Raw genomic sequence first — 22,097 nt, forward strand, 5'->3', positions numbered from 1 at the left:
GACACTTTACGCACATGTATTATGCCCAATTTTTTCAGAACGTGGCTCACATGATGATAATATCATAACAAACTCATATCAAAGTCTTTTCAAAGCACTGGCTATATAACTGGTGCAATTTGTCGGCGGGATCTGCAAAATATTGCTTATCGGACATTCAACCATGTTCCATAGCTAATGACCTATGAAATTCGGGGTCAGCGCTTCGGCCTGGTATCGTCCAAGAGCCAGTCAGCATTTTGTTGGATATGGTTTAGTTGTAATTGAATACTTTCGGTCGACTAACAGAATGTGAGCACATTCCTTTGTAAAATAAATGATTGCCCTTTGCCAGTAAACCGACTGACCCTATTTTTGGTTCCGACCATAAAGTTTGTTTGCAATTGATGATTCAATTTTCAAACAAACATTTGGCAAAACAAGAAAGATACGTTCCAACGATATTGTTAAAATTTCTGTCATTGATCATCCTTATTAAAGCGTACAATGCTTACGGTAGAGACCAATACATTTTTCAAAATGGATTACGTAGGTCATTGTACAGTGCACAGGAATATTTATAAAGCACCACATTTTCTGCATCAAACACTTACAGTAACTGCCTTGGTTTATTAACCCATTTATGCCTAGCGTCTAGAAAAAGGCATTGGCAAACAGCGTAGACCCAGATGAGACGCCGCATGATGCGGAGTCTCATCAGGGTCTGCGCTGATTGTTTTAATGAATTTAAGAAAGAAATATTCTAAATAAAAAAAATATACTAGACATCCCTTATTTTTGAAATAAATTGATCCAATTAAGAAGGATGGGAGAGTCCACTGGGCATAAATGGGTTAATATGTATACTCATGCTTTGTCTGGATCATAATTATATGACGTATTGGTGTCCACGCTGTGCTTTTGTGCAATAATCCCACATATTTTATTTCAGCAATTGGGCTACATAAATTTACTGATTGCACCTCCCACTCGCTGGTTTCTGTTAAAAAGATCAAATTACGCTTCCACAAACTACAACTGTAGATAGTTGAGTAACTATCGAATGCAAAGGAAAATATTTTTCATAAAAAAAACACCAAAGTACATATTTTGTTTTATTTTATTAATACATGAACGAACAAATTTGTTTGACAATTTATTCTGGCATTTGTGGCTTTAGAAAGGGTAAATTGCAAAACGCCACGCGAGGTATTTGTAAAGATCATTAGCATACAAACAGCCCCAGTTTAATGTGGGGCTAATCCATCACTGTTAGATGTTATCGGCCGTGCGAATCCAAGAATCGTGAGAGCGCAAAAAAACGTCAGCTGTAGGATTCGTTCGCTCTTTTCGGATTAATTCGTGACTTTTCGGCAATGTCCGGTAAACTTTGTGCGGCTGCTTCTATAGTTTACGGAACATTAAGAATCTAAAGGATTTATATTGGATGTAGTTTCCGTTAATTTAGGGGGAGGCCGGCAGTGTTCATAGCGAACGTTTCGAGTTTCCGTTGATAGCTAAATTGCTAAACATTGCGACTTATTATTTTGTTTGTGCTAGATAAAGCACACTTGGCAATGCAGGAGAAAAGAGAACACCAGAAGTCTTTGTTTTACAGAATTTTTTTACCACTGCTTTACTAATTCCGTGGATTATTTTGAAATATATTATTGTTGTTATTTTTCAAGAAGGCAAATGCAATCTCAATTAAACTAACGTCAATAATTAAATCATAATTTTGATAATTACTTTTGAAATACGTTTTTGTAAGGAAATTTATTTGAATTTTGCTCTGATGCCATGGATGATTGTTACAAGTTGAAACGAAATTCGGTTACAAAACGGAACTCGTCCGATCTGGAAGCAATGAATGATGTAGACAGAGAGAATCGTACTACAGCAACCACCTGTCCAGAGTTCGGCTTCAACAGCCAGAGGACAGCAATGGCAAATCCCAAGCACAACGACCCACGTCCAGCACCGATGGACACGACCGTTGTCGCGGTGGAAGGACCGCCACCTCGTGATCTTTGGAACGGGAAAATTGAGTTCGTGCTCTCGTGCGTCGGACAGTGTGTCGGTCTAGGAAACGTGACGCGGTTTCCGTATTTGTGCTATAAAAATGGAGGTGGTACGTATCATTTTACGTTTAAAGCAAAGTTAAATTGAAATGAAAGAAATATAACATCAGGTTTAAACACTAGCTTACATTTTCATAACATACAATTTACTATAGTAATGCATGAATAATTATTGTATTAAAATCGAAAAAGCATTTATTTAAAAAATCTCATGCTAGTGCATCTTAACTTTCACTCAGTTAATGTTACAAAAAGAGACACCAGCGACTTCGACGCGCTTGAAAAACTCGTTTCATGTTGTTTAATTGTCAAAGCAGCTTTTTTAGAACTTTTTATAGCAATATTCGTTTCATATAATGTGACACATTGCAATCTGCTTATGTAATAATTATTACAAACGTGATTCAAAGTGCTTGACAGCAACACATTTTAAGGGGTTATATGTTTTTGCAATAACAAGTAATCTTTTTATGATTTGAATAATTGAATATGTGAATAAAATTGACTAGGAAATTCACATTCAGTGAATAGAAATTAATAACACGTTTGAACTGGCTAACGGTTACATTCTTTTCGTTATATCAATCTATTTTATTTCAAGATTTTGCTTAATTAAAATAGCACAGTTTGGGAATACTTTTATCCGTCATATCGTTTAATTTAAAAAGGATGTGTTTAATACAAAAAAAGGAAAAAAATAACATAACATTCTGGGAAAACATGGCGAATGATTGATTTATTGTGCGCTTTTTTTTTCTCCAAAATTATTCAATAACTTATGATTAACCATACAATAATTAGTTTTAGTTATAGTCCGCCGAAATTGCTTATAAAATTATATGAGTCGTGTTCTGAGAAAACTGGGCTAAATGCATGTGCGTAAAGTGTCGTCCCAGATTAATATGTGCAGTCCGCACAGGCTAATCAGGGACGACACTTTCGGCTTTTATGATATTTTCGTTTAAAGAAAGTCTCTTCTTAGCAAAAATCTAGTTTAAGCGGAAAGTGTCGTTCCTGATTAGCCTTTATAGAGTGCACAGGCTAACCTGGGACGACACTTTACGCACATGCATTATGCCCAATTTTCTCAGAACACGACTCATATATTCTACAAATCTAAGTATTACAGTGAAGCAAAACTTAGGTAAACAGAAACGAAGAGAAATTACTATGTTCACAATGCCCAGAGTCGAGAGTAATATGGTGTAGTTTAGATACATATACAGGCACAGGTAGGACGGTTAAACATCGTGTACGTGGTGCTCATATTAAGAGGAAATTTTCATTTATTTTTTACCAACGAATTATTTTTCGTAAGAGAGGAATGTCATATAAGATGAATTTGTATGTGCGCTACCACCAAATAACCTCTTGTTCGTGCCTCTGCGAAAGCTTTTCACCTCGGTGAACGGGGCGTTAGCCGTGTACATTCACAACAATATTTCCTGATACGGTATACGTGCTAACATTTTGTCAACAGTTATCGGAATGTACTGAGAAAATGTTTATTTGCATCTTATGAATTATGTAGAACCTCAACACTTAAAGGAACAACTGACAGATCATGGAAAAATGTAATTCCATATTTTTACTTTGATAACTATACTTTTACACAACGACGTCCCCGTATCTGAATTTTCGAACATTCGAACGCAAAAGCCAACTCGCTACAACAAGCCAATTCCGGACTGCAGTGCTCCCGCTGTCATTCGCCATTGACGCCAAATGCGAAAGTTTTAGAAAACTGGCGTTAAGTCTCTCAATTTTCGAAAACAAGTGGCTATTAGATTTTGACGATGGCTGCTCAATAATGGTGTTGATAAAGTTTAGCATTAACATACAATGCTGATTGTATTTATCACTTTATCCCAGAATCAAATCATTTGAGTCATGTAACGTAATAAATATCAAGAAATAAATAATGTGATAATAATTTAATGTGAATAACCGTTCACCATAGTGATCTGCTGTAAACAAAAATCTGTAATAAGGGGAATGTTCGTAACTGCAAGAAGACATGGTCAACTGTTTTCTTGTAGGCTGGTCGAATCAGCTATTCTACTAAAAGTATAAACATCTCAATTTATCAACCTAACCAACGCCTGCAGTTGCAATCATAAACCCAGCCAATTCGACATTCTCTACCGCACGCTCGGGCGTAAACACATATCTGAGTCAAATCATTATCACAAGGTCAAGATCTTTTACCCGGATGGATTACTTTTGACGTTAATTTTGAATGTACTTCAACGGCTGCCTCTTGCATTTATAATCAGCCGTGAAATGAAAAGCGCATGTGTTAGAAGACCAGCGATAGTCTAGATTCGTAACCGCCCTGTCATATTTTGTGATATCATGTTCATATTACGTGAAAACACGTTTTATACAACAACTTTGCCGAAATAAACCGAATGCGTCTGCTAATCTTTGCCGAAATAAAGCAATTGTTTTTGCTACTATTTTCCGAAAGATACCGGCTATTTTTGCTTGTCATTGCCGAGACAATCCGACTGCTTCCGCTAGTCTTTGCAGAAAGAAAGCGGCTGTTGCGGCTAGTCTTCACCGAAATAAACGAAACACACTTTATTCCGCTGGTATTGCCGAAAGGAAGCGCTTATTTTTAAGTCGTTTCACAATACATCGGCTTGAAATATGCAGTGTAACATTGAGAGTAAATTAGTTCCTTTTTCCTAGTTCCTTATTCCTTATTCGAATAATGAATAAATAACTGTTGTTTACTGTTCCTTATTCCTTAGTTAAGCTTAAGATATTTGATATAGGGTTTAAAAAAAATAATGCATACAATTCTTAAGTAAATCTTTAAAAACCCTATATCAAAAATTATGCTAAGCTTGAACAAGGAATAAAAGACAGTTCCTTATTCCTTATTCGAATAAGGAATAAGGAACTAGGAAATAGGAACTAACTTACTCTCCATATGTATCACTGCATCGCTGCGTACAATTTCATTCACTTTCGTGAAAACTATTCAATAACGAAATGATTGATGTGTAAAACACGCTTTATAGCTGGTTTATTTATTATATATACATAATTTTGTTATTTGTGTTTCGATTGATACTGTACACATTCGCGTTCATTGTGTCGTCGGATTTCCAGTTTAAACAAAATGACTTCTACTGCTTTGTGCCGAGCTAGATCTTCACATTTCTCTATTAAAAAAAATCCACTATTTGCGATGCGAATGATAGTAGTTTAGTATTTGACTGATAAGATCAACCTACAGTTTTCTGAATATTTTCGTTAACTTTCGTTATTACCGGTATCCTCTGGCAATTTGAAATTAAGATTAATTTACCGTTGCCATGCAAAATGATTATACTTATGTATTTTTGTTTGTCGAAAAGTTTACAGCTCCGTACAACCTTAAGACATCTTGTTTCTTATAGCCTTCCTCATTCTTTGTCGAATCATTATACCACATTTTCCATGAGCCTATACCATATCACTTATTATGGCCCATTTTTCGAATCATCATACCTTCTTTACCATGAGCCTATACCAAACCACTTATTATGGCTCATTTGTCGAATCATCATATCTTCTTTACCATGAGCCTATACCATACCACTTATTATGGCTCATTGTCGAATCATCATATCTTCTTTACCATGAGCCATTATACCACTTATTATGGCTCATTTGTCAAATCATCATACCTTCTTTACCATGAGCCTATACCATACCACTTATTTATTATGGCTCATTTGTCGAATCATCATACCTTCTTTACCATGAGCCTATACCATATCACTTATTATGGCTCATTTGTCGAATCATCATACCTTCTTTACCAAGAGCCTATACCATACCACTTATTATGGCTCATTTGTCGAATCATCATACCTTCTTTTCCGTGAGCCTATACAATACCACTTATTATGGCTCATTTGTCGAATCATTATACCTTCTTTTCCATGAGCCTATACCATACCACTTATTATGGCCCATTTGTCGAATCATCATACCTTCTTTACTATGAGCCTATACCATACCACTTATTATGGCTCATTTGTCGAATCATCATACCTTCTTTTCCATGAGCCTATACCATACCACTTATTATGGCTCATTTGTCGAATCATCATACCTTCTTTTCCATGAGCCTATACCAAACCACTTATTATGGCTCATTATTGGTTTAAAGCACTTTATTACTGTACATTTCCTCCAGCAAATAAATGTTCCTAGATGTATATAAGCTTCCTCTACGTTATAACTATACCTTTATTTATAGTCTGTATAGTCTCCTCTACATAATACCTTTATTTCCCAGGAGCATTTCTCATAACCTATCTGATCACCATGATATTGGCGGGGATGTACTATAGTCTCCTCTACATAATACCTTTATTTCCCAGAAGCATTTCTCATACCCTATATGATGACCATGATACTGGCAGGGATATCGATATACTATAGTCTCCTATTCATAATACCTTTATTTCCCAGAAGCATTTGTCATACCCTATCTGATGACCATGATACTGGCGGGGATATCGATGTACTATAGTCTCCTATTCATAATACCTTTATTTCCCAGGAGCATTTCTCATACCCTATATGATGACCATGATACTGGCAGGGATATCGATGTACTATAGTCTCCTATTCATTATACCTTTATTTCCCAGGAGCATTTCTCATACCCTATATGATGACCATGATACTGGCAGGGATACCGATGTACTATAGTCTCCTATTCATAATACCTTTATTTCCCAGGAGCATATCTCATACCCTATCTGATGACCATGATACTGGCGGGGATACCGATGTACTATAGTCTCCTATTCATAATACCTTTATTTCCCAGAAGCATTTCTCATACCCTATCTGATGACCATGATACTGGCGGGGATACCGATGTACTATAGTCTCCTATTCATAATACATTTATTTCCCAGAAGCATATCTCATACCCTATCTGATGACCATGATACTGGCAGGGATACCGATGTACTATAGTCTCCTATTCATAATACCTTTATTTCCCAGGAGCATTTCTCATACCCTATCTGATGACCATGATACTGGCAGGGATATCGATGTACTATAGTCTCCTATTCATAATACCTTTATTTCCCAGGAGCATTTCTCATACCCTATATGATGACCATGATACTGGCAGGGATATCGATGTACTATAGTCTCCTATTCATAATATCTTTATTTCCCAGAAGCATTTCTCATACCCTATCTGATGACCATGATACTGGCGGGGATACCGATGTACTATAGTCTTCTATTCATAATACCTTTATTTCCCAGGAGCATTTCTCATACCCTATATGATGACCATGATACTGGCAGGGATATCGATGTACTATAGTCTCCTATTCATAATACCTTTATTTCCCAGAAGCATTTCTCATACCCTATCTGATGACCATGATACTGGCGGGGATACCGATGTACTATAGTCTCCTATTCATAATACCTTTATTTCCCAGGAGCATTTCTCATACCCTATCTGATGACCATGATACTGGCAGGGATACCGATGTACTATAGTCTCCTATTCATAATACCTTTATTTCCCAGGAGCATATCTCATACCCTATCTGATGACCATGATACTGGCGGGGATATCGATGTACTATAGTCTCCTATTCATAATACCTTTATTTCTCAGGAGCATTTCTCATACCCTATCTGATGACCATGATACTGGCGGGGATACCGATGTACTATAGTCTCCTATTCATAATACCTTTATTTCCCAGGAGCATTTCTCATACCCTATCTGATGACCATGATACTGGCTGGGATACCGATGTACTATAGTCTCCTCTACATAATACCTTTATTTCCCAGGAGCATATCTCATACCCTATCTGATGACCATGATACTGGCGGGGATATCGATGTACTATAGTCTCCTATTCATAATACCTTTATTTCCCAGAAGTATTTCTCATACCCTATATGATGACCATGATACTGGCGGGGATACCGATGTACTATAGTCTCCTATTCATAATACCTTTATTTCCCAGAAGCATTTCTCATACCCTATATGATGACCATGATACTGGCGGGGATACCGATGTACTATAGTCTCCTATTCATAATACCTTAATTTCCCAGGAGCATTTCTCATACCCTATCTGATGACCATGATACTGGCGGAGATACCGATGTACTCTAGTCTCCTATTCATAATACCTTTATTTCCCAGGAGCATGTCTCATACACTATATGATGACCATGATACTGGCGGGGATACCGATGTACTATAGTCTCCTATTCATAATACCTTTATTTCCCAGAAGCATTTCTCATACCCTATATGATGACCATGATACTGGCAGGGATATCGATGTACTATAGTCTCCTATTCATAATACCTTTATTTCCCAGGAGCATTTCTCATACCCTATCTGATGACCATGATACTGGCAGGGATACCGATGTACTATAGTCTCCTATTCATAATACCTTTATTTCCCAGGAGCATTTCTCATACCCTATCTGATGACCATGATACTGGCGGGGATACCGATGTACTATAGTCTCCTATTCATAATACCTTTATTTCCCAAAAGCATTTCTCATACCCTATCTGATGACCATGATACTGGCAGGGATACCGATGTACTATAGTCTCCTATTCATAATACCTTTATTTCCCAGAAGCATTTCTCATACCCTATCTGATGACCATGATACTGGCGGGGATATCGATGTACTATAGTCTCCTATTCATAATACCTTTATTTCCCAGGAGCATTTCTCATACCCTATATGATGACCATGATACTGGCAGGGATATCGATGTACTATAGTCTCCTATTCATAATACCTTTATTTCCCAGGAGCATTTCTCATACCCTATCTGATGACCATGATACTGGCGGGGATACCGATGTACTTCATGGAGCTTGTCCTGGGGCAGTGGTTGAGCGTTGGAGGACTTGGCGTCTGGAAGATTGCACCGGCATTCAAAGGTTAACAAATCTGGTGAACTTGAATAAATGAAAGACGATCTCATTTTCTAAAATAATTAGTCATCATTTAATCATATTACTTTTTAAAAATCTGATTGAGTGATACGCAATAGAAATACATGATTAATAAAAAACGTGTATTATCTCTTGACCGTTTTTGCAGACTTTAAAAGGAAATTTTAGAAGTTAATTTCTGCTAATCCTGTTAAAAGTATATTCGAGAAGTTCCGGCCTGGGTTAATAACCCAGAAATAAGCTGTGCTGTGTTCCTGTTAAAGATACAAAACTAAATAATGCCTTCATGACAGGACAGAAGTCGGTAACATTGGCAAGTTTACCTCCGCTCTGGAATTTGCAAAATGAAGATACATATAGATGAACCGGTTATTGTCCTATTGATTTGTGATATATCAGATGAGGATTAGAATAAAATAAGGATGTTACTTGCCGAGTCGTTCTTTAATTCGCGTAAAGCCTGATATTTTAATGAACGTGAGGGCAGTAACTTGCGGGATCGTACTTGCGACATTGAGTTCTAACGAAAGCTATTGTCAGTTAAATGACGTACGATCTACGCTGAATAAGGAATCCATCTGTCTTTGAACTTTGAAAGAGTGGGTGGTGGTTACATTAGATCTAATCGCCTGCCCCTGAAGTATAGCCCAGCACTCTGATCACACCGGCCATTTGGGAAAGTGGTTAGTAGCATCTAAGTCAAAAAAGGGCGCGACCATGGAAAGGAGTCAAATATTCATCCGATTGATATTCCTTTCAATATGTTTAGTCGTCGTTTTTGATAGAAATACACTACACTGTTGCAATAATGTTGTCCTAAATTATGCTATACATCTTCTAATAGATTACTAAACATTCATATACTGTTTAAAAACGAATAGTTTCAACATTATTGGCATTCACACAACATGTGTAAAGCTAGCAATGTTTGCTATGTTTTGACCAAACTTATTATTTTCACACACAATCTAAAATGTATGTATTCCTAACTAAAATAAAAAAAATCGTATGCAATATAATGTTCTTAATACAGATAATTTACTTAAGTTAAACAGAAATATGTCTTCAAATCCAAATATCGTATTGCGTAATCTTTATGAATTGATGCATCTATAGCAAATTAAAGTAAATCTAAACTCAAACTAAATGTTATTTTCGAAATTAGAGGTCTACCACTGACATAATTTTTTTTTTTTCATTGAAAAGATTAAAATGTATTCAATTTTTAAAAAACTTTTATAGCTCTTACACTGACACAGTATTTAATTTCGTACTTTTTGAAAGCGTTTTATCTCTTTCGATTTTAAAATACTGTTAATAATACGAAAACATGCTCACAAGCAAAGCCAATTATTAAATGAAAGCAGCTATATATTACAGTAACATAAATGTATAGGATTCTAGCAGTCAATTTATCAGTTTTTAAAGTATTTAATACATGTATGCTAGTTTTAACATAATGTACTTGGGAAATATTTTTTATATAGTTTTTCTTGTTTGAATGCTCCTTGAACAATTGATATAATGATTTGTTACAAATATAACCAAAGTAAAACTCAATTTCATCAGAGGTAAATAATTTACTCTGTCGATTATGTGAGGCAAGTGACCAATTGCCATACATTTAGACAGGCACAAACATAGGACAAAAACACAATTCATTAAACTTGGGTCACCGCATTTGAACGATCAATGCTCAGCAGGGTTGTGTGGAGTATTTCGTCGAATGACATTGTTAAAAAAATCACACCCCTTGCAATGCCCGAACTTGCTAATAATTAAGAAAACACTGGGACTGACTTACAAATGACTGCTTGTAAAAACTGGTTTATTCTTTATTATAGTCTCAATTATATACAATACAACAATACAAACATTCATACATATATATATATACATATATAGTATATATATACATATATAGTATATATATATACATATATAGTATATATATACATATACATACAATAGATAATTGTATGTAACCTTTCTAATTTGAAATATCAGAGACTTTTACATTTATAATCAAATAAACCAATATGTTAACATGCATAAAATGATCAGAACTTAAATTCTGTACAAATCAGATCCCTGTTACATTATAAACCCAAGAGGCTTTTGATAATCCTTTTTAAAAAAAACATTGGTAAAAAAGTTGAATTAAAATATTGAGTTCAAACACGAGCACTATTACACAATAGAGAGATAGTTTAGAAAATCGAGTATCGCCCCGATCAGATCGAAATGACCTGATTAGCAATTACTTCTTAGAAGCCTCTAAAATATATTATTGTTACTTAAAAAAAAAATAAAAACAAGAGATGTGTTTGTCAGAAACATAATGCCCCCTAATGCGCCGCTTTGAATTATTTTTTTGACCTTTGACCTTGAAGGATGACCTTGACCTTTCACCGCTCAAAATGTGCAGCTCCATGAGATACACATGCATGCCAAATATCAAGTTGCTACGTTCAATATTGCAAAAGTTATGAAGAAGGTTAAAGTTTTGGTTATAGTTTTTTATTGAGTTTTTTTTTACCTTTGACCTTGAAGGATGACATTGACCTTGACCTTACACCACTCAAAATGTGCAGCTCCATGAGATACACATGCATGCCAAATATAAAGTTGCTACGTTCAATATTGCAAAAGTTATGAAGAAGGTTAAAGTTTTGGTTAAAGTTTTGGGACACACACACGCACGCACGCACGCACGCACACACACACACGCACGCACGCACGCACGCACGCACGCACGCACGCACGCACGCACGCACGCACGCACGCACGCACGCACGCACGCACGCACGCACGCACGCACGCACGCACGCACGCACGCACGCACACACACACACACACACACACACACACACACACACATATTAACAATGACAGACAGACCAAAAACAATATACCTCCGATCTTCCGGGGGCATAAAAAGTTATGGCCAATGTTAAAGTTTTCGGACGGACAGACGCCATATATTTGACATTTGACCTTGAAGAATGACATTGACCTTCACCTTTCACCACTCAAAATGTTCAGCTCCATAAGGTACACATGCATGCCAAATATCAAGTTGCTATCTTCAATAGTGAAAAAGTTATGACCAATGTTAAAGTTTTTTTCGGACGGACGGAAATACTGACTGACATACTGACATACTGACGGACATTTCAACTGCTATATGCCACCCGACCGGGGACATAAAAATAAACAACACTTGTTTGAAACTGAGACACGGTTTGGTAGTTTTTTATTAACATATAAACCTTATCACATTATTCATTATATTTTAGATATGTACATGCCAAATTAACCGTGTTCAATGAATGTTGAATGTTGGAGTTTGTAAATTACTCCTGAACAAGTATGAAAAATATGAAAGCAATATGTCAAGGGACAATGAAAATTAATGGGGTAGTACGAAAACGTATACATTTGCACGCTAACGGAAACGGCACGGAAACGGAACGCCGACGTGAGTAGGATAGCTCCACTATATATATTTCATATACAATACTCGAGCTAAAAAGACCATTGAAATCCAAAAATCACAAAGCCAAAGGCACCATTTGCAACCGATTAAGCAAATTAATAAAAAATAAACACAAAGTGTGACGTAAATATGGACAGACGGACGGACAGCACTATAAAAAAGAGCTGTCACCATAGGATGACATATGCAACCTATAAACGCTTTGATAGAAGTTATGAGCATTTATCGAAACCTAAACGCAGATTTCGAAACCTAAACGCGGACCCTAAGTTCAAGGTGAAGGTCACAGGGGTAAAAATTTGTGTGCGTATGGAAAGGCCTTAGCATACCAAATATGAAGGTTAAATCTCAAGGGACATAGAAGTTATGAGCATTTTTCAAAACTTAAACGCAGATTTCGAAACCTTAACGCGGACTCTAAGTTCAAGGTCAAGGTCAAGGTCACAGGGGTGAAATTGTTTTAGGCGTATGGAAAGGCCTCGTCCATATACACATGCATGCCAAATATGAAGGTTATATCTCAAGAGACATAGAAGTTATGAGCATTTTTCGAAACTTAAACGCAGATTTCGAAACCTAAACGCGGACCCTAAGTTCAAGGTCAATGTCACAGGGGTGAAAATGTTTGTGCGTATGGAAAGGCCTCGTCCATATACACATGCATACCAAATATGAAGGTTATATCTCAAGGGACATAGAAGTTATTTTTCCTTTTACACCAATATTAAACATTTTCTTCCAGAGCAGATCACGATTTATGTAATCATACGTTTTTTTTTAATCAATAAAACTACAAAAAGTAGATTGCCTTTTTTCTTTCTGGTATCAATTATACTTGTTAATGTAGAAATATGGTCAATAATACTTCTTTTTCTTCGAAACCCATTTTGCTCATCAATAATAATATCATTATCTTCGGCCCACTTTCTTAATCTTTCGTTTAAAATAGAACAATAAAGTTTATAAGCAGATCAAGACATAGATATACCTCTATAAGATAAAGGGTTTCTAGGGTCTAAAGAAGATGACTTTTGAATAGGGTTAATTATGCATTTTCCCCATATAGACGGCACAGTGCCATTACTTAAACAGATATTAAACAGCGAGTGTAAAAACATAACCGATGTATCCTTTTGCAAGGCTTCTGTAGGAATTTCATTTATACCATTTGCTTTACCCTTCTTAGACCAATTAATAGCATTCTTTACTTGTAAAATAGATATATCATTATTATAACTAAGACTGGACTCTTCTACATTAACAAAACTATGATCTATATTACAACTAGATTAAGGGTTATTGAACAAAGAGCTAAATTCTGATTTCCACTTGGACAAGACTACATCTATATCAGAAGACAATGAGCCGTCATCTAGTATAACCACGTTAGGAATGTTCTTTGTATTGGACAGCCCTATACCGATCCTGGCAATTGACTTTCAAAACCGTGATTGATCCACATTGCACTCGTTAAGTAAATCATTCTGCATATTATACCAATGACGCCTCTTTGACTTCTGTACCTCTTTATCAAATATTTTGCGAAGTTTAACAAATTCTGACTTCAAATAAACTTTATCATTTTTACTGTTACAGCGTAGCCAACGTTTTTCGGCTTGTGACAAGTTATCCCACATAGTTGTTAACAGGTCATTCCACCAAGGTTAACCTGGCCTATATTTTCGTGAACAAAAATCAGACTTTATATGTATGGTTTTATACGGTATATTAAGGTACATAGACGTTTTCAAAATATCACACCAAATGTCATATGCTATATCAATATCATGTTGGGTTCTAAAACCCTGTTCTAAATTATCTATAGTTTTATTAACCTCTGATAAATTATCAGTATTGCTCAGAAATGAACCATCAAAATACAAACCATCAAACTTGACATAAGAACCCGAGATATTATAATTAACATCTTCATATGTAGGTACATGTATAGAGCTATAACATTGCATTTTCAAGGACAAAATATTGGTGCAAGTTTAGCAATATTACCACATTTATTAATAGCATCTGATGCCAATGTCACAGAAAAATCTACACAATAATCAATGGCATTATATGGTATAATACAATAGTCAACAACTGATAAACCTTTTGTTGGAACAGATGTAAAATCATTGTTTACCATAATTTCGTCCGTTTAAGACACACACATTTGTATTTATTAAAAAATCGATTAAAAGCTCACCATAAGCATTTGTATTAAAACATTTGACATCTCTAGCAGGAAGAAAATCAATACCAGCTGTATGATCATCTACATCACCTATTCGACTATTAAAATCGCCGCAAATGAAAACTTTTCCCACAGATTGCAATAAATACACATTTGACAACAATTTATCAAAGAAATTGTTAACATCATAATATCTAGACGAATTTTTGGGAGGAAGGTAGCATACACAAGGAAATATCAACGATTTATCTTCTTTGTTACACATCCTAAACCAGAAAATCCCTTCAACAGTATTATCCTCAATGGAAATATCATACATGTTTAAAACAGAGTTTTGTTATGAAAAAACCTATTACACCCGATCCAGATTTAGCTTTAATATGTATATTTTTACGGTTGAACCCAAACCATGTATAACCATCTAATTGTAAAAAATCTTCATTTAAAAGATGTGATTCAGCTTTACCTTAAATGTCAAAATCATTGTCTAAAACACATTGGGATCTTAAATTAAAATTGTCAGAGTTTCTGTCAAAATTCCAACTCTTCACATGGCAAAACCCGATATGAAGCTAATAATTTCGGTGTTTTCTGGCGTCGTTGTAACGCCCGTTGTGTCCCCTATCTCCAGCTCCCCGCCCAGCACCACGTCCCCTGTATCGACATCGACGAACAGTTCTCAAGTCGTATGTTTTGTATTGCGACCTGTCATTGTATTGTATTGTATTTCTATATGTATAGGAGAGGTGCTTTAAGGAAAACGTCTATTATACAAAATTGAAATAAAACTTAAAAAGAATTGCCACAAACATGTATTTCATGTGGGTGTTTCATTACCTTTTAATCTTTTTAATCTTTTTACTTGTTAAACAATGTTAACCTTTAAACAGTCAGTATTCAAAAACACTTTCATGAAAACTTAAGTGTGTTTAAGTCATTTTACTCATTAAACTATAAATAATAAGTTAAAAAAATAAATGAAACATTAAAAGAAACAATTATGAGCACATTAATCAGAAATGAGCATCTTGAAATGTCCGTAGTTTTAGCATTCGTAAATGATTCCAGCGATTTATTTATTCTACACACAAATTGAAACTGACAGTGTTTAGGCATTTCGAAATTAATCAAATCTCTCCTGATCTCATCTTCTCCTGTGGTCCCATCTGTTAATAGGCCGCCGACTGATCAGAGCGATTTATTTATTCTAGACGTATGCATTTAAATATCACAGGTAGTATAAAGTTTGGTTCAACATTACATCGCCCCATTGGTGCAAAAAAAGGTACCATGTGCCTTCTTATTTTGATGTCACATGGTACCTTTTTGAACCAATGGGACGAATTATACATTGTCTATTTACGCTAATCATGGTACATGCATGTGGTAGACTCCATTCCACCTCGAAAAAAAGTTTTTTTTTTAAATTTAATATCATTTTCACAACTTATTTCTTTAGTTGGTATTCACAATCCAAATACCCGCACAGACCGCTCTGTGCACCTTTGCTAATAATCATCAAAACACTTATGGACCGCACATTTTTTAAACATGATAAAGTCTCATGTATTTATTCAAAACATTTCGTATCAAAGAAACACCTCTCCAAACGAAGTGTTTTGAGAACACTAAACACGTTTGGTTATGGTCCTTCTAATTGGTTATGGTCCTTCTAATCCATCCATGCAGTCAGGCCAAAAAAAAAGATTCCGTGTTTCGGGCAACCCGACCCTACCTAGCAGAACCCCGCCGACCCTAAAGTTTTTAAAGACAAATTAACATTTTAAGTCGTTAGCGCTTTATTTTCATGGGAGGTAATCACGTATAAACGCATATGGCGTTTGGTAACATTGTCGAAAATTTCGGCAATTTTACGTGTTTTTCAACAAAAACTGCAAACATTATGCGAATGTTTCGTGTTTTTGATGTAACAACTTCGTTCAATAAGTTACAAAGGTATCTCCGATGCCACGAGCAGACATTCTCAAAAGTGTCGGACATGACCAACGTTTAAGACAGGGCCGATTGAAAATGCTATGTTGCCGATCCGAATGTCCGTTAAATAATGAAAGAGCAACAATTTATTTATTTTAAAGAATTAAAAACTGAAAATAAAAGAGAGCTTAAAATAAATATGAGCAGTAAACATTACATCGTATTTTTGTTAACATTCATAAAATGTTCCTGCGCATGCGCAGCTAAAACTTCAGAGTAAATATGTCGATAGTTTATACACTCAAACGAATACACGTTCTGCAACTCAGATTGTCGTAATTGGGGTATAAACAGTTAGTCACCCCATAAAATTGACGTATAATAATGCATTTTCCTTGTGGCTAGTGTATTGACTTTTGTAGTAAAATTATTAGTTGTCACATAATTTCGCGACCGATAAATTGTTAATGAAACATTCGTTATACCGAGAATTGCTTTGCGCTTTTTAATCTTATTCTGTTTAATTATGTTATCGATATCCAGCAGGTGTTCTGTTGTTAAAGGTACTTCATAGATACCTTACAATTATACATGTGATTTTTTTTGTAAAAATAACTTTAATACATTCATTAACTATCAGCAATGTGTTTGTTCGGAATGTTGGTGAGACGTCTGGCCTTCAATTTTAGGGGGAAACTATACACAAAAGGAGAAAGCTGGGATTTTGTCAAATGTTATTAAACTTAAAATTTTGGGGACTTTGCACTATTTTAAAGAAATTTATTGTGGGGAAGAGGCCTTTCCTATGGTGAAAGGGGCCTATATAATGTCCCTGCTAAAGAAGGAAAAACACCTGATCAGTATCTGAAAACTTTTGTTTAAACAGCAATGTGCATACTTGTATACAATAAACGAATTTTAAATTTCGAAATTGATTTGTTTTTAACCAGTTTATTTTTATATAAAATACTATAAGTGTGTTGTGATTTGTTGGAGGATGGAATGATGACAGCAGTTTCAAAACACAGGTTTGTAAGACGGACACGATGCATTTTAATGCAGGGTGGGGTAATTCTGCAAATTATTGAAAATACGTGAATAATAAATAATTCAAATTTTTTGTTACTTGTAATAGTCTTTTTATGGGAAAATTCGTTGTAACTTATTTTTTAAACAAATTTGTACTTCTTAATATGAACATTGAAGTATTTGAAATGTGTTTTTTTTTTATAATCTGACACATGAAAAAAAGCGCCAGAGAAAAAATGCAACGGCACTAAAAGGTAGCATTTGAAGTTTAATGTGCATCAATTCATACTTAATTTGAAGACCTAACTTCTATGTAATAACTTTACTTTGTGAAAATATTAGTGTTTGATATCTACAAATTTCATGAAGGTGAGCATTTGAGTATTTTGATCCGACACAATTTTTGTGAATTCAATCTCCCTTGGCAGTCCAAAAATATTATTGCAACCATCGAAGAGGAAGAGTTAAAGTAAACTATGATAAGTATTAAATTAATGAAATATTGAGGTATTATAAATATATAAAATAACATGTACGCGGGCATATAAGGCTTTCCATTTTTATGCACATGTATATTTTCAAGTAAAATTTTAATATTTGTGACTACTTCAGAATTGTTTTTATCGAAAGGTATTGAATGTATAACATACATTGAAAAAAATTCGAATGATGTAAAATGATTTTATTTTCAACACTTATTTACAATTAACACATAAGAATGAAACAAATGTTTAATACAATAAATGTTAGTACTTGAAATTATTTTGAAATAAAGTCAAATAAGTATCATAGGTTTTTATGGATGCAAAGAAGTAGGCAGTAGGAACACCGTTGCAATACCTAGATTCTTGGGTTAAAAAAAAACAACAACAAAAAACAAAACAAAACTCAATCCCTACCCTACCTAGCTTTTTTGAGACCGTTGCCCTTAACACAGAATCTTTTTTGTTGGTCTCATTTAATACGTAGATAAATTGATGGTTGAAATTTAAACAGTAATTGTATTTAACACTAAAAGTAAAAAGTAACTTACAGCAAACATTACAGCAAGCACAATGTTTTTTTGCTGTTCGAAATACCGTTTGTTGTTATTTATTTATGTCATGCATGAACTCGTTCACGGTTTTAATTAGATAACATAGAATTATGGCATACATGTTCATGTTTCGACGTCCGGTTTTCAGATTTTATATCGGCTTGTTCCAAGATAGGACGAGAAGCTACGGTTGGATTGTCCGTCTTGGGTAAAATGGTTCATATTGACAGGAAAACTTGAATACTCCCAAATACATTTACTTGAAAGTTTAACTCTTACATGACAAGAAGAGCCCATATCGTCGCTTTCATTGTAAAGTCACGCTCATCGAAAAGCATTCAGAGATATAGAATATTGTCACTTACTAATGACATCCAGTCGCTTTATAGTGACACCCATTGCATTACTGGCAACGGACTGAAACAGGTCAAAGTTTATATTCCAAAAATATCTCTCTACACATGACGATACATCTTTAAAGATATATTTTTACTTGCATTCAACATATAGTCACAGACAATTTGTTTAGATCCATATTTCTTTTGTTTTCACAGTCACGTCTGTTTAAGAATATATTGTACATAAATATATTTTTGTTTGGAGAAAACAAAAAATAAGTTGAGGCATACATTTGTCGTTAAATGTTTGATAAAACAGAGCGCATAGTATCCACTTTAAAATATCATAAACTATAGATTTTCAAAACAAAGCCTTTATTAGACATTAAACCAACAAACAACTTATTACAACAAATAAAAAACGGCACACATACGTGAACCATATATTTTCGGTAGGGGGCATTAATTTTGTTTGGCTCACATCCAACAAATTTTATTTCGACGCCTATGTATAAAGGTATGTTACTACGGTGGCTGAACGGCAAAATCCTCATCCTGCCGATAATGATTCTTGGTGGAGACACCTCGAGGTTCTCCTCATGCCCCTCACTGAGTTCATATATCTTTTACATTCTCTTCCTGTACTCTCTATGTTCTGATATGTATTGTCTCTAAATGGAGTTAGGTATGCGGCTATTGTATTAATGTTAACCTGTAAGACTTCTCTCCGGGTTTTTTCTCAAAGCATCACAGATTTTTTGTAATGCCCATGTTGCACTTTTGCTCAACAGGTGTCGGATATGCCGCTGCAGTAATGGCGTTCTGGTTGAACATATTCTACATCGTCATCCTCGCCTGGGGCCTGTACTATATGTTCTCCTCGTTCCGTAGCACCCTACCGTATGCCACGTGCGGCAACTGGTGGAACACCCCTCAATGCCTTTCCAACTACGATAAAGAACATATCCCTTTAAGATGTTATAACGGCACATTCAATTTTGTGGTAAGCACATCAGTTCTTGTTATCAATAATTTTCACAATACTCGTAAAATAATGAGCACACAAACGTGCCTAATTTTAGCACAAAATGACTTTATTTGACGCGCGTAACTAGAGTGTTAAAAACATACTAAAGCCTATGTAAACAAGCAGACCTGCTTTTTTTCTTTTCATTTGATCATGAGGGGAGTTTTTTTCCTTGTGCCCCAAACGCATGTTTGGACTTTTTGTAAAATTGTTGCATTTAAAAAAATATAAAACACCATGTGATCATGTGCACATGTTTATTTTCCTTGATTTCTTTGGCGTTAAAGCAAATGAAATTTTTTGACGTGCTATCATATAACTCTCTAGAGTGACGAAACTGTATTCTCATATTATTCAAGTTCTTAGTAGGTGTTCTTAGTAAAGTTGGTGAATAAGAAAACTTTTAAGACAATGTGTAAATCTGTACATAACGGAGACATGTACTATAAATAGTATTCGACTTGCACTACTGAAAATATTTCAAATGCCTTCTTGTTAAATGTTTTTCAATAATAAATATCTTTCACTCGACATTATGCAATTTGATGTGCCATGTAGTTCTAAATATATACATGCCGTATGAGTTCTTAATGTTAACATATGTAACATCTTTAAATATAGTCTTGCTTAAAAGGAATGTACCTCATTACCCTTTGCAATCCCATACGTCGTTCAGTACCATATGAGTAAATAACTGCAATTTTAGCTCACCTGACCACGGTGAGCTTGTCTGGTCGCCTTTGACAGACGTGCGTCGTAATTGTGTGTCTGCAACTTTTATTGTGTGGAAAATCTCGAGGTTACAGTTATTGTATTGTATCCGACTGAGCTCTATACTGTGTCACGTAAGATCAATAGCTATTTCATAAGCTCAAAATAAAAAAGGCCTGCAAACACTCTGGAAGACACATTTTCGATCACCATCGTCACACTGAGAACACTAGTTTCCAAATGATAACTCAGGTTATTTTACAAATGGTTCCCGACCTTTGAAAACATCTGGGTAAGTGGGTGTCAGCTCTTGAAGCCACTCTTGTATGCTCGAGCATAATGAAACTTACTCAGAATAGTAATCTAAAATAATACATCTGCTGAGTTCGAAAAGGTTTCGGGTCCGTCGAAGTTTCGAATATTAAGCGTGGAACCATTGGTAATAGCTTTAGTCCTGCGGGACTTATAATCAGTTATGTTTTTTTTTATAATGCACGCATATACTTGTAGTTGAACATAAAAAACGCAAGACGTTTTAAAATGCGTTTTGCAGGTCAGCAAGAGCGACTTCGGCAACGTCTCGCAGCTGTACGGTAACACGACTGAGTTCACCTGCAAGCAGTACTATGACCCGACCATATACACGTCTCCGGTCAGGGAATACTGGGAGTAAGTGTTACTGAAAAATGTTTCACGAATTTGACAGAACAGTTGCTCAATCATTTGTTTAAGCAATCGATGTATGTTTGACACACGAGTGACATGAAAGCGTTTGTAGACAACATTTTTTCATAAATAGAATTAGCATTTAGAGTTTATCCCTTGACGAAGCTAGTAAGGCGCTGCACACTCTGTCTAGTTAAATCATTTATTTATACGAAATATTATTTGATAATACCTCATGTTCTCCGATCATCAGTCATAATTCCCGTTCGTCCATGCGTCGGTATTCCTGATATTTCGCTTGCCATATAATTGTAAGATATAAATATTATATTTAATAGAATACATTCTTTACAGCGCGGTATGTCAAGATATTTCCGAGAGTTTAAAAGCTTCGCAAGCCTAATTTAATGGTTGTAGCGCTTCTGTAAACTAAATGCTGGACGTGAGTGGAAAGATTTGTTGCATGCTGAAATTGTTTGACAATCGTTCTATACCATGAGCAGGTGTGTACGTCAGTGGAAAAACGATCTGTAAGACTAAACATCATGGTAATATTTTTCGGTAAAAAGTAATAAACTTTGACTTTGTGTCTTTGGTTGCAAGCACTTCCACTTGCCAT

General features: G+C 35.2%; 1 protein-coding gene across 1 annotated transcript in view; it reads left to right on the plus strand.

Moving 5' to 3' along the window:
- Positions 1 to 1,457: 1,457 nt before the first annotated feature.
- Positions 1,458 to 22,097, plus strand: part of LOC127877354 (sodium- and chloride-dependent GABA transporter 1-like) — a 39,350-nt gene continuing 18,710 nt past the window's right edge. Inside the window, exons 1-4 of the mRNA XM_052423106.1 lie at positions 1,458 to 2,110; positions 8,900 to 9,031; positions 19,866 to 20,077; positions 21,366 to 21,481. Coding sequence (XP_052279066.1) covers positions 1,780 to 2,110; positions 8,900 to 9,031; positions 19,866 to 20,077; positions 21,366 to 21,481 — 791 coding nt within the window. The 5' untranslated portion in view covers positions 1,458 to 1,779. The remainder of the gene's footprint in view (positions 2,111 to 8,899; positions 9,032 to 19,865; positions 20,078 to 21,365; positions 21,482 to 22,097) is intronic.

This window comes from Dreissena polymorpha, chromosome 1 (genome assembly GCF_020536995.1).
Source record: "Dreissena polymorpha isolate Duluth1 chromosome 1, UMN_Dpol_1.0, whole genome shotgun sequence".
Taxonomy (NCBI): Eukaryota; Metazoa; Mollusca; class Bivalvia; order Myida; family Dreissenidae; genus Dreissena; species Dreissena polymorpha.